The following is a 13,421-nucleotide window of genomic DNA, read 5'->3' as shown; positions in this document are numbered from 1 at the left end:
TTTTTGTTTCAGTTTCTGAAAGGAAAGAAGGTAAACAGAGAATAACTGGCTACTGGTAGTGTGTGGGTCCTCAGGTGTGGTGTGGATGTCACCTTGGTAACATTTTAGCTTGTCTGCTTGGCATCTTGCAAATAAGAGTTTGAAATCCTCCCACATATCCCTGCATGTAACTTGGTCTGTGGAAAAAATGTGAGTTATATTTTGATAGCCAGTTTTAGAATTTAGGGGATTTATGTATGAGAAAGTTTAAAAGCTATCAGGATCTCTCAAAATACTGCAGCCAGCACTGAACACACCGGACTGCATTCTCTGCCAAAATCCTTCTCAGTAAATCCTAATGTGACTTGATAACTTAGCTACAGACCTTGGCTTGGAACAGAGCCCAAACTTTGAAAGACTGGAAGTTTCAGTTGGCAAAAATGTGAAGGTGCAGTGGTGAATTCATAGCAGACTGGGGTTTAGTTTTAATTATAGTGAGGGAATTCAGCTCTCAAGAAAAAACCCTTAAAAAGAGATGCAATAAGAAAAGGTGAAGAAGGAGAAAGGAGACAAGTTAGAGTTTATACCCCTCTCTGTGACTGAAGCTGAGGCTTTAAGAGAGGGTTTATTTGGGTATCTTCTCCTTCAGTCTCACTCAACACTGAAAGCACAACGGAGCAGGGTAATTTTCAGAAGTGAAATGGTTGTTTCTTGTTTTAATTAAAGAAGGGTGGTTTTTTTATGCATATTGCCCTATTTCTAGGTTAGTGCACAACATCAGGGTCTGTACCAGCATCAGATTTCTTAGCCAATTCAGGCAGCTGATTTTCTATTCACAGTTTCACACTGATCCTGTTCTCCCTTCATTAATGCAGCATTTGGGGCTTTCACACGTGGTTTGTAAACAGAGAATCATTAATGTTTGCTTCACTCTTCACTTCAGTGACAACCTTAGTCCTTAAAAAGAGTGTTCCTGAGAACTTATTTCCATTCATGCTGTTGCTAGAAAGTTATTTCAAACTCAAGCAACTTTGTCTTTCCAAAGTAACCAAGTTCCTCTCTCATGTCATCAGTTGCTCAGGTTGTACCCAAGACCAGGCTCCTCCACTAATGCTCCATACCATGCTCATCCTCAGGGTATGTTATTAGCAAAACACACCTTCTCACCTCCCTCCTACTTTTTAGGCCCTATGATGAAAACAGGAGATCTCAGGATTGCCAGTTTTTTCATGTTTCCTTTGATGTGAATTATAAAATTAATTAAAACTCCTCCCTCTGGAAACACAGTATTTACCTGTTATATGTGTGGCAGACAAGTTGTTTCTGCAAAAACCATGTCAGCTATAGTTAACATTATTTTGTAGTGCTCCGCATTGTTTTAATTTCTGAATAATTAATATATTAATTTTTATCACATTTTTATTATTTATTTGGGGGGATGATTGTATTAAGTGTTTCAACTTGGTGTAGTTAAGCTACTCTCTCCTATGTTGACAAAAAATATGTATCTTATTTACAGAATAGAGGATGTGAACAGGATAGCTAAGTAGTTTTCATTGTAAGTGTGACTTTTTTTTTAAAATAGAAAGTCCCATCCCCTGATTTCAGTTTTCCTATCAGACAAACAGGTCTCTTTGCACCTCTCTGTGCCAGCCATTGTAAACAAAGTTGCTCACTTTGCATGTGCTGCTGTCTGTATAAATACTTACCTGGGTTAAGATTTAACAGATGGAAGGTGAGCAGTAAGCACCTTACTGCATTGGTTATCCTCTATGCTATGATGGCAGCTGATTTTCTCTTTTGTGAAACCAAACATCACATCCAGAGGTCAGACAGAGCTGGGTCTCCCATGCTTGACTGAGCATAATACATGGCTCAACCTTCCAGTTCTCATGAATCACTGAAACAGGAGCTCTGAATTCAGAGGAATAGCAGGAAAAAAAACCCTCTACAAGTTTCTTCAGCTCAGAATTGCTTTGCATTTAGCAGATATTTTATACATTGTCTTTGGAAACCATACCAAATATTTTTTTTTCTCCTCTTATTTGTACTTCGCTGGTTTTTGTAGATGGCAAGTATCTGCCTTACTGTAGCCAGGAGGGTGAAATACTGCCTCAGTAACCTGTGACAATGCCTTTAGTCTGCTTGTTGTTGCCTATTTATGGCGCAGTAATGGTTTATTTCGTCGTCTAAACCCTAGGACTGTATTTTAATGAAGATTTAAGGCTATGATACAGCTGCTATTCAAACTGTGTGAGAGAGGCATGTTGGAATAGCTCAAGATTTACTGCTGAACTGTCAGTCTTTAAGCTACCAAGTGTCTTTACCCTTTGGTGCAGTAGCTACGGAGGGAACTGTACCCACTGCTGTGAGGCAGACACGGCGATTAATGAACCTGAGGCGCGCTAATCAAACATGTGTTTTCTTGGCACAGTGATTGTGTTATATATCACATCCCAATGTACAGGCCTTTATCTTTCCTTAATGATCTAGCAAGGGGGCTTTTTTAAATGTGGGTGTTTTTCATGCTCTCCTTAGATTTGTTCCACAGGGGGTGGCCGTTAAAAACATCTGACGGGCATGCAGTTAGCCAGCACCCTGCTGAGATTAGTAAAATACTATATTTAGTAATAGCACTACATCAAGGAACTCCAGCATTGCAGGAAACAGTTTGATTCAATGCTTTTTTTCTGATTTTTTTAAAAGAAATTTTTTTGTGTATGTCTTATTATTTCATCTGGGATAATTTTTTTCCCAACTTGGGCTTGGTTTTTATGTCTGTTATTCAACTTTTTAAAAACCATTTATTTCGACTATGGGATTTCCCCCCCTTTTTTTGTTTTATTTTTACTAAAAAAAGTTAAAAAGTAATTGTTAAACAGGTAGTAAGAATGAAAAGTGGTATTTTGAATCTCTCTCGTACTGCTCTGTATCTGAAGGAACTGATTAATATTTGTTGGGAAACCTCTATGGATAACACATAATACAAGGATTCATGCATTTAAGTATTACAAACTATACAGTGAAAGCTCCTAAAATTTGCTTTGATAAAATGGTTGAAATGAGCAAGTATATTAAATTTATTTCTGTCCCCAAAGTATTTCTTCATCAATAAATAAGCATGAAAGAGACTTGGAGCTCAAACAGGTTTGTTTCATTTTTTCTTTGATAGTTGACATGACTAACTGTAGATGAACAACATAAAGTGGAAGATAAAAGACCCATATGAAAAAGAAAGCTTTTCACCAGAATGCTAAAGGAAGTAAACTTTCATGAGACTCTTGTCCAAATCAAAATCACTATTTTAACAACTAATTTCTGAGCCTATTCTGGTTTTCTTGTTGCTGTAAATCCAAGCCTATGTGAAATCTTGGAAACTATTCTGTAAACTCAAGACTAAATTGGGTGCTCTCCCTTTAAGGATTAGATTTAAAGAAATACCATCCTTTGTTCTAACAAAATAGTCCAGGCTTGTCAATCCAGAAGATTTGTGCATTGCTGAACATAATGGCATTTTATTACCTAGTTTATTTCTGTCTAGCATTCTAAGACTCCTGCTGATGCTTTGACTCAAAGTAGTTTTCAGTTTGGAAACTTGAACTCCAGTGTCACAGATGACTTCTTTCTTTTGGTAATTTGTATTTTTTTTTAACTATTAAGTGTTCAAGAAAGAAAATGTTTGTCCTGACAGAAGTTGCGTTTCAAACTGTGAACATCTAAGCTGCAGTGTGTGAAAAGGGTAGGCTTTATTTTTGCTCCCCTCAGACTCTTGTTAGCTAACTCGTTTCTAAGAGTAGTTTGGGATATTATAGTCAAGCTTAATGATTAAGTAGTAGTACAGCAGGTCTCTCACCCTCCTCAGCTGTGATTCAGTAAACCACTGCCCTTGTCCATGCTAAAGGATAGATGTTCAAATTCAGACATGCACGCTGAAGGCCCAACAGACAGGGCTCTTCTTGAAGTTAGGCACATTGTATTTGCAGAATCATTTCTGCAGTTTAACTATGGCCATTATCTGAAATTGCATATTGATCCAGTTTTCAAAGCAGCTTATTGCAAGATAAATCCTGAAATATTTTTGCAGTTTCCATGAGAGCACTTGCAAGTGGGGAGGGATATTATAGTAAAGGTAGATTGAAGAGACATCTTTATATAAATATGAGAGAAATGGGAAATTTTCTGCTTGTGAAGCAACATTATGATAGAAGTACCCTAAAATGTAATTTCCTCTACAGTTTTATGCAGTGTAGTTTACTTTCTCCTGTATAAAATAATATATAAAATTAAGAATTCTGGCTATGCCATTCCCCATTCATTTGTAACATTATAAACATTCATCTTATATCTTCCTTTATATGTAGCTATAAATGCCCACCAGAATATTTACATCTCTTCAGTAATTTGAAATACTGAAAACAAGGGCCAAATTTCAGCATAAGTTGTCAAGTGGTTTCAGACCTTCACATAAATTTCTATAAACACGCCAATGAATGGCACCCATCCATACATACTCATACCATGCTGCTTGTTCCTTACTGAAGCAGTCTGTAAAATGAATATACATTTGCATGTCATGTGAATATGGAACAAGAAAACATACATGTGTGAGTAAATCTGTGGCATTGTGAAAAATATACTTCTAGAATTTATTTCTGTATTTTGGTGCCTGGGATGCCCATTGTGTTTTATACACTGAGGTTTTGTGCTGTGGAGTGCTGTGATTGGGATTCTTGAGCTGGCCATACATGATTTATCTCAGGTGTATGTAGTTACCCAGGAGAAAAGCTGGCAGTGCTGTGTGCTTTTCCTAATAAATGAGCAGTCTCATTTAGAATTATTGCCAGGATCTTGTTGTGCTGACACTGCTTTGTGCTGTGTGGACAAACCTTGGAGGAGAATTACATGTAAATCACTCATAATAGTCTGAGACTGGAGTCTTGCATTTTACTCAGAAACTTGCACAACCCTTGCTAGGGATATCTATATTCTGGCCATTGTTTTCTAACAAGATTCTAATTCTTTTCCATAAGATCTCTGCTTATGTGTTATCTAAATAAAACATTCTGAATATTAATGAGTGAAATTTCATTGCTGTTTAATCCTTAAATGCACTGAGCTAATCTGTGAGTGTCCCTTAATTATAAAAAGTGAAGCCAGGAAATTAGGTCCTGGACACAGAGAGTAATTATTTTCATAACTCTTTTGTTTCTACCTCCACAATATATGGAAAGAGAAAGTGACCAATTGTGGTTAGGCCAGAGGTCTTTATGATGGCTTAGAGTCCCAGCACTGCCAGTCAGTCCAGTCCAGCTTGGATGAGTCATTTAAAGGCTGTCCATGAAGTGTCCTTGCCTGCCCAGCAGAGGTCTGGTGAGATGGGCTGTAGTTAAGCACTCCTGACTCTTCAAGGCACAGAGGAACTTAGAAACTTATTATTGTTGTTGTCATTAATCTCAATAATGGCTTCATAATCACCATCAGAGCATTTGGCCAGCCTTCAGTCATCACTCCTTGATCACAGATACTGAGTCAGGTATTTGCTGTGCTCTGCCTTAACAGGATATGATATTCTTGAAAGAGTGTTATAGATGTTCAGATTCTTCCCACACTTAGTAATAATAGCATGGACATAGAAACTGAAATATTTGCACCATGCTGCTGGCCAAAACCCAAGAAGTGTTTGCTGCTATTTGAGCTATTTGATAATTATTTGACTACTATTATTTCTCTCTGAGTGCCTTATTTGGACATTCTGCTCTAATAGGTAAATAAAAAAGCCCCAAATTTTGGCTTGTAGAGCAAACTTGAAGGGGAAAGGAATAATGTAGTTTAAGAATGTAGCAACTGGACTGATTAATAACAAAACAGGATTACTGGGAAATTGCACATACTCATGCCAAATGTAGAAGTCTGAATGTTTCTTCTGACTGCACAAATCTGTAGACTAGAGAGATTTGATGAAAGGACAAAGTCTTATTTGTTCCTATTTAAAGTCCAGTCTTTTGTGTTTTATATCACTATTCATATCATTAATATAGAAAGTGTTTATCTTGGTTTGGCTGAAGAGCTTCAACAGAGCAAGAGATAATTAGAAAACTGTTGTCTGAGAAATTCCAAAATAATGACCTTGATACATTGAGATGAGGCCAAAAATGCATAATGAAATCCCTTTGGGAAAGTTAAGCCTATAGAGATACCAAAATTCTGAATTTATTGCCATTTCAGTGTGGGATTCTAAAGGGGATGTGAGTCAAACCTGCTATTGCAAATAGAAGTGTCATGAAATACTGACAGTCGTTTCCTCTGACTATCTCCTGTTCTTTCAGCTTGTTAGTCATTCTTTATTCCAGTGGACACTAGTGAATTTTATACTCATATTATTCTAACAAAAACTTAACTGACAAACATGCTATACAGCTCAGAAAGTGCCATTTCCCCATTTCTAGATATGTGCTTTTCTTGGTCACCAGATTTTGCCCCTTTTGTGATGTCCTGTTTGCAGCACAGGACCATCTTCTTGATCTTTGCTGCGCCATTGCTCACATTGCATTGCCACAACACAAACTCAGCAGAAAATCTACTTTGCAACTAGTTGTGGAAGCTCGATAAGCCTTTGTCATAACAGTAGTCCCTGACATTTAAAGGACTTCAGTTTATATTTGTCAGCCAAATTTCATACCTTCATACCTCTTTCAATTAATCAAAGTTAAACCATTGTATATGTGAAGGGGCCTCTTGTGGTTTCTAAGTAAGTAGTATGGCTTTTCTGGCAGAGAGCCACAAGCAATTTAGTAGGCACTTAATGTGGGGGTTGAGAGGAAGAGAGACAGGAATAATCCAGAAAGCTTTAAGAAGAATGAAATCAGTATTTCTATACATGGTACAAGACTTTCACGTTCTGTATCTTACTTTTGGCCACAGCAAAACTGTTTTGGTGTGTTGTCAGTAAAGTAATTCTGAAACATAGCACCAACTTGGTTTTCCTCTTACTCAACCAGTTTTGCACTGGTTTTGCTTCAGTTGAAGTATTCCCAATTTTCACCTGTGGCAGAGTTAGGCACAAGTGATTTAATACACAGTTTACAATTTTTATATTGTCACTAAACTGTTTCCACAGGAATAAACTTAATGTAGTTCCTAGTTGTCTTCAGAAATGGCAAGATTTATTTTGTAGCCTAAAAGTCAGGATGAGGCTTTAGCATGTACCTTTTGCCTGAGAGCCATAGAGCTGTAAATAGATACTAACATAAAAGGTCTGTCTCCAGCAGAGCTCATCTCTCTTTCCAATTCTGACAGGGGTCACATAGTCAATGTAAATTACCACCATAAACTAAATTCCACCTCTCCTGTAGAACAAAGTGCTTGATCTGCCTGTCCAGAAGTCAGAAGCTACGCAGAGCACTGTAATATTTCAACAGTTCAGCATGAGTGGCAACCTGTTCTTAATAATGAAATGCTAGCAACATTTAATTTCATTTTGTTTCGCCATGTTAAAATCAGTCCTTTCTTTAGGGGATTTAAAAGCCATCTGAAGGGAACCTGAAGACAAAGAGAATAATTCAAGTAGAAGCACTATCTTTCTCTGTATTTCATGCTAGTTCAGGTTCAACATACACATCTTGATGCCAACAGGGAATGAGTTACATTTAGAAAAGGATAGTCTAGACACCTCAAGAAGAATGCGATTTCTCCATTTTATCTGTCGTTTTGATTTAATTGATGTATGTATCATAATAGTAATGTCAATAGTGTTAGTGGATTTTGCTAGAAATAAAATTAAAATAGGAAAAATTAAACTATTATTGGCAAATTTTTCAAGGTTGTAATGATTTACTTGGGTGTTTTATAACTAAGGTACAATATGCTCTAAGAATGACATGTAGGTTGGAAACTTTAACTTGAAGCTAGATTCTTATATAGATATAACATCTTGAATTCAGTCTGAAAGATGTCAGAATCTGAAGAACTCAGCCCTTCAAAAATTATGCAACAGGCATATCATGGAAAATTGGGCCCCAGTTCAACATGTGACTATCTAGACTATTTTACACACTCCTTTTTTGATATTAAAGATGAATTCAATGTAAATGTCTGGAATTCTTCTTACAAGCTTGTTGAAAAGGGACAGTATTGTAGCATGACTCCCTTGTGCAAACCTGGTGTTTAGCAGATTACGTATGTTATTCTGTTATAGGTACACTACAGTGATAGACAAAATGGCAAAGAGTGTTTGACCTGTTTGACACTGTCTCCTGTGCAGATGACTTTCCAAGGTATCGGGAGCTCCATTGAAGCCAGCCATGACCAGGTATCATATCTTCACCCCCACTCTTGTAATTTTATTAATATCTGGTAAGGCCAGACTGTCAGCGTTAGTAAATTTAAAAATTTCAACACATTCTTGTGCTTTTCATATGGCATGTTCTTGTCACAGGGATTTGCCTCTCTTGCCCTACTAAAATCCTGATTAGATCTACAGAGTGAAATGAAAAGGAGACAAAACTATATTGCCTTTTACATATTTTTAAGATATATTAGGAAAGCCTGAAGAGCTTGCTTTGGTTTTAAAGTCAGATGTAAAGTTTCTGCAAAGGTTTTATTTGCTTTTATGTGTGTATCAGGTCTTGTCTATCCTATTTTTGTTAGAAGATTATGAATAGTTGGAAAAGCAGAGAGATGATGCCATCATCTCTAGCCATCATCTGTCACAAGAAACTGGCATTTGAGAGGGGAAAGGCATTTTTAATCAGACTGTGTAAAACTTCCATTTTGTTTGGCTGTTGCTAAAACATTTAATTCAAGATTCTGGCAAAAGCCTGAAAAAAAAAATGGCTCAATGTTAATCATTTATCACCCTGTTGCTTCAGATGGGAACTGAGGGGGACTTCCATTCTTCTTGTCTTGTCCTCCAGCACTTGTACGTATAAAAGCAAGACAAGACTTTGATACTTTGAAAGTATTAAAAGCAAAAAGGAAACAAGCAGAAGAAAACATTAAACCAAACCTTGCACCTTTCATATCTTCAGTAGATTAGAAAAATTCCCATTTTTACTTGCCTTTGCAGATTATCTTTAAATGATACTGTGTTCACATTTGCTATACATTTTATCAGACTCTATGCAAGATTCTCTAAGAAAAAAAAAGGAAAGCTGCCTTACGAATTAGCAGAATTAGTTACTTTTAGGGAAAAGTTTGGACACCCTTAGCCATGTTTTTGTTTGGTGGGTTTTTTATTGAAAGTTCCTTAGTTAGTTGTTAACATAAACTAAGCCCATTAGTTATTTACATGGTAACATGAGGATACTTCCTGCCCTTAAGTGTTTGGTGTTTTACAGTAATGGAGAGCTGTGGTAAGTCAGACCATACTTTGACATTCAATTCTCATTTCATCCAGCAACTTGTTTATGCTGCTCTAAAGCTGCTCCATTTTTCTTTCAGTAAGGATAGGCTTTTAAAATATCGTTATAACACAAGTACGATATTTAGACATTTCAATGAAGTTAAGGTGGTCCCTGTCAGTTTGGTAACAACTACATTCTGGGCTACCAGCCAGCTTGGCCTTTGTCTTAGCATTTATTTAGGCTAGAGGATGATATGTAAACAGAAAAAAGACTCTGTAAGCAAAAAGCACATTTAAGCCATCTGAATAATTATATATTTAAGACCTCTAAATGAAAATGTTGTATTGAGCCTGAAAAGTCAAGCATCCAGAAATTAGGAAATTACAGATTATGTGCAGCTTTAGTTTCATCGCAAATGTACCCATTCCATGCTCCAAATGGGATATTCTTCTGAGAAGAAAAAAATTCTGTAAAATCACAGATGAAGATTGTATCATAGCATATTCACAAATAGGTAGAATTAATTTTACTTGGGCCATTATGTAGCTGGAATTTCCTCATCTTGTTTCAATTTGAAGTTTAAAAACTGTTCATAATTGGTTTTAGTTACGTAATTTTCCACAGGGTTCTTAAAATGGAAAGATAAATGTTTTGTTATTGCATGATGGGGTGGTTGTTACTGAACCCACATCACTTGTGCAAAGATTTCATCTGAGCCAAGAGCAAAAGAAAATAATAATCTGAAAGCCAAATGCCAACCAGTGTCTCACAAAATAAATCCACTCACTGGACAGGATGCACAAATTTCTGCTCAAGCCATTCCTAAGTGTCAAAGAAATTTCATTTTCTGGGTAAGAGGGGTACTGTTGATGGGTTGTGTTTGATAAGGGGATAGCATGACTAGATTAAAGGATCATTTTCCATCACCTGAATAAAAAGAGAAAAATTAATCATTAGCAAGTCAAGGCACTGGAATTAATAAGTTAATGACAAAATTAGGGATATTAATGGAATAACTAAAAGAAAAAATCCCTTTTCTCTGTTGTTCTTATGTGCTTGGTATGTTTTTCCTTGATTCCTACAATTTTACTCACAGTAGGTTGATTTGATATTTATTATTCTTTTAAAAATAGGAGACAGAAATGGTGCACCTTTGTCAAACTGAACTTCATTTTAAAGTGTCAAATTAAATAAATGCAAGATAACTGCATGCTATAAACCTTGAATTTTAGAAATTCTTCTTTAACTTTTGTAATCTGTTACTTTTAGATCATGTCTGTAGTATTTTATTGCCATTAGGATAGGCTGATCTCTTGGAAGGCTGTGATTTCAGTGGAGGGATGGTGATTTCTGCCTCAGTAGGGAGGCCTGGCATGGTTTGACATCAGGAACTGTCGGCTTCTGTGCTTATGAAGATAATTTTTCTCACATTTATTAAAAGTATTGATTCTATAATTTCTAGAGGTTTTTTATGGAACACTTTAGGAATGAGACTCTGGAATATTTTGGTGGAAAAGGGGTGAAAAGTGATGTGTGAGAGTATCTAACAAAAAAGCTATATACAGATTTGTGACTGTATATATTGTGGCAGGAGAACTACAATAGTGTGGTACGTGTCAGCTGATAAAAAAAAATAGAAATGAAAAGGAAAAAAAAGGAAAACTACGATGCCAATGGCATCTCCATCACTGTAGAATACCTTGTAGATTGGACTTGTCTTTTGTAATGTGTCTCCCTACTCATATCCAGTGGGAGATTTGTTACCCAGCAGATACCAAAGTGGTCACAATCCTACATAAGTATATTATCTGGCTGTTTCAAATATGTCAAGACTTGACACTGCAGTTTTTCAAGTCTCTTGCTCTTTTCCTGTACTCTGTAGGGAGTTTTCATTCTTTAGATTGGTCTAGCTTGTGATTTTAATGAGTTCAAATATTTTCCCCACATACTTCATCTGAGCAATTTTAGATTAATATAAACATATCATACTGGTACACTAATTAGTGTGTATTTCGAATGTCTGATTGACAAGGCATATCTCATTTGGTCATGAAGCAGTATTGTGGAAGCAATTGCTGATCTTTCCCTTTTCTTTTGACAAAAAGAAAAAATGGAAAACATTCCTAAAGCACCACTGCAGTCTATCCTGCCACATGTTTTGTTAGGTTTTGCATTCTGATATGCCAACCTCTTTTATAAAATTTAATGGGGTTCATATTTTTTTTTTCTGAATGATTTCTTTCTATTTTTTATGTTTCCCATTACCTGACCATAGCTCTAAAATTCTCTTTCCTTAACAGCAACTGTTCTTTGGAGGGTTTTTTTTTCAGTAAAATTTAGTTACAAGTAGCTATTAGTTAAAATGGTCACCACTTTCTACTGATTTTCTCAATAAAAGCTGAGTTTTTCCTTAACGGTAGTAAAGCCTGGCATTTTTTACATTGCTGTGGGAGTGGTGACAACCTATTCTCAGGGCTTATGATGGACTTCAGGCATATATTGTAAAGCTGGGGAATGAATTGAAAGTCAAAGCAACAGAAAGGAAGTCCAGATAGTTTTTTATTTGTGTCACTGACAAAATTCAAGATATGAAAAGTAGGAGACAGAAAAGGGAAAAATTCATAGATAGGAGGCTATATAATCAAAAATAGTTGGAATGAAACAGAAAACTAAGAAAGTGCAGGGAAATGGGGCAGTGAATGTCTGAAGGCCACAGAAGAGTGATAGAAAAAGTTAGAGCTAAGCAGAAGGGGTGATCAAAAACCCCACCAAAAAAAAGACATCCACACTGCTACATCTCAAAGTACTAAAACCTGAATTTCTTGTTACTGCTACAAATAAATATCTTCCAGTTTTAGTGAGCTGTGACACATGAAGAGTTCTTTGAATTCTTGAGTGCAGGCACACTAAGAACTGTAAGTTAGAAGTTGTAATGCTAACAATTGTAGGAAATGGAGGTTTATGTTTTCCCTGAAGGACTCTAGTCAATAACTTAAAGTTGTTATAGATGCACTCAACAAATATCGCTGGATTCACTATAATGGCAGCTAAGTAAAATTTGATGCCCTATGTCAAGCAAGACAGCCTGTGACATATTCTCAGTCTTAGAAGTGACTTCTGCTATGAACAAGCCAATGTCAAACTCAGCTTCCATGTTTACATGTATCTTTTAGAAACTTGCAATGTTACCATCTTTAGTGGCTTTACAATAATTGTTTTTCTGGAGGTTACTGCTCAGAGTGACTGAGTGCTTTGGAGTATCACACTCCTGTGGTTGTCATAGCTGTGAAAGAATAAACATCTTGGGTGCATTCATAAGGCTTACTGAACAGCAGACAAATTGAAGGTATGAACATTCTTTTTAAAATGAAATTATTTAAAAGTCAGTGCTAGTGATGAGAAAGAACATCTTGGGCCCATTTTGAGATTTAGCATGCTTGCCTGTACTCTGCCTGAACAAGCAAATTTTTAACTCCAAGTAACTTAATGTTCATTGAGGAGTGACCAAGTCTCTACTTGAATTTCAGGAGGCAGATCAAAGAACAATCCATTGTCTTAAAGTCTCATTGCTTTAATTTTTTGATGATTTTGGAGGTTTTAACCAAATGCATGTTTTTTGGAGCTGGCAATACTGTCAATCTGTTTATTACTGAGTTCAGCTGTTTACTTCATCTAATTGTACTGTTAAAGTGATATCAATGCACATTTTATGCCTTTATTTTTATTCCTTGCTTTCTTAATGTTATCCATTCTATTTATGTTGTATATTAGATTGTAGTTTTAGAACTCTTCTGCACTTTGCAATGCATGGAACAGAATGCTTTTATTTTGCAGGAAGATACCTAATGTTTAATGTTATATTTAATCTTCCACTAATAGCACTTTTATTTTCAATTATAAAAATAGCTGGAAAGAGAATGAGCAGGGGCAGAAATTGTAGAAGTGGGAGAGCTACTGATAAGATAGAATTTATCAGAGAGCCCAACATGGAGAGGATGTACTGAAAGGAAGATGCCACACTCAGCATTTTCAGAAATCACTGATGGAAAGCTTGGCAGACAGCAGTGGTGAGCAAACTGAAATGTGCTGTGTATCAAACCA

General features: G+C 36.2%; 1 protein-coding gene across 4 annotated transcripts in view; it reads left to right on the top strand.

Annotated features, from left to right (window-relative positions):
- The window catches only part of STAU2 (staufen double-stranded RNA binding protein 2), a 172,162-nt gene that overhangs the window by 102,272 nt on the left and 56,469 nt on the right, over positions 1 to 13,421 (top strand). For 3 of the 4 annotated variants that reach the window (XM_064706228.1, XM_064706230.1, XM_064706229.1), the window contains exon 13: positions 8,174 to 8,287. The exons of the other annotated variant lie outside the window; for it this stretch is intronic. In XM_064706228.1, the coding sequence (XP_064562298.1) occupies positions 8,174 to 8,287 (114 nt within the window). The remainder of the gene's footprint in view (positions 1 to 8,173; positions 8,288 to 13,421) is intronic. 4 annotated transcript variants of the gene reach the window in all.

Source organism: Zonotrichia leucophrys, chromosome 2 (assembly GCF_028769735.1).
Source record: "Zonotrichia leucophrys gambelii isolate GWCS_2022_RI chromosome 2, RI_Zleu_2.0, whole genome shotgun sequence".
Taxonomy (NCBI): domain Eukaryota; kingdom Metazoa; phylum Chordata; class Aves; order Passeriformes; family Passerellidae; genus Zonotrichia; species Zonotrichia leucophrys.
The sequence above is the reverse complement of the archived record's forward strand: the minus strand, read 5'-3'. Positions and strand labels throughout refer to the sequence as shown.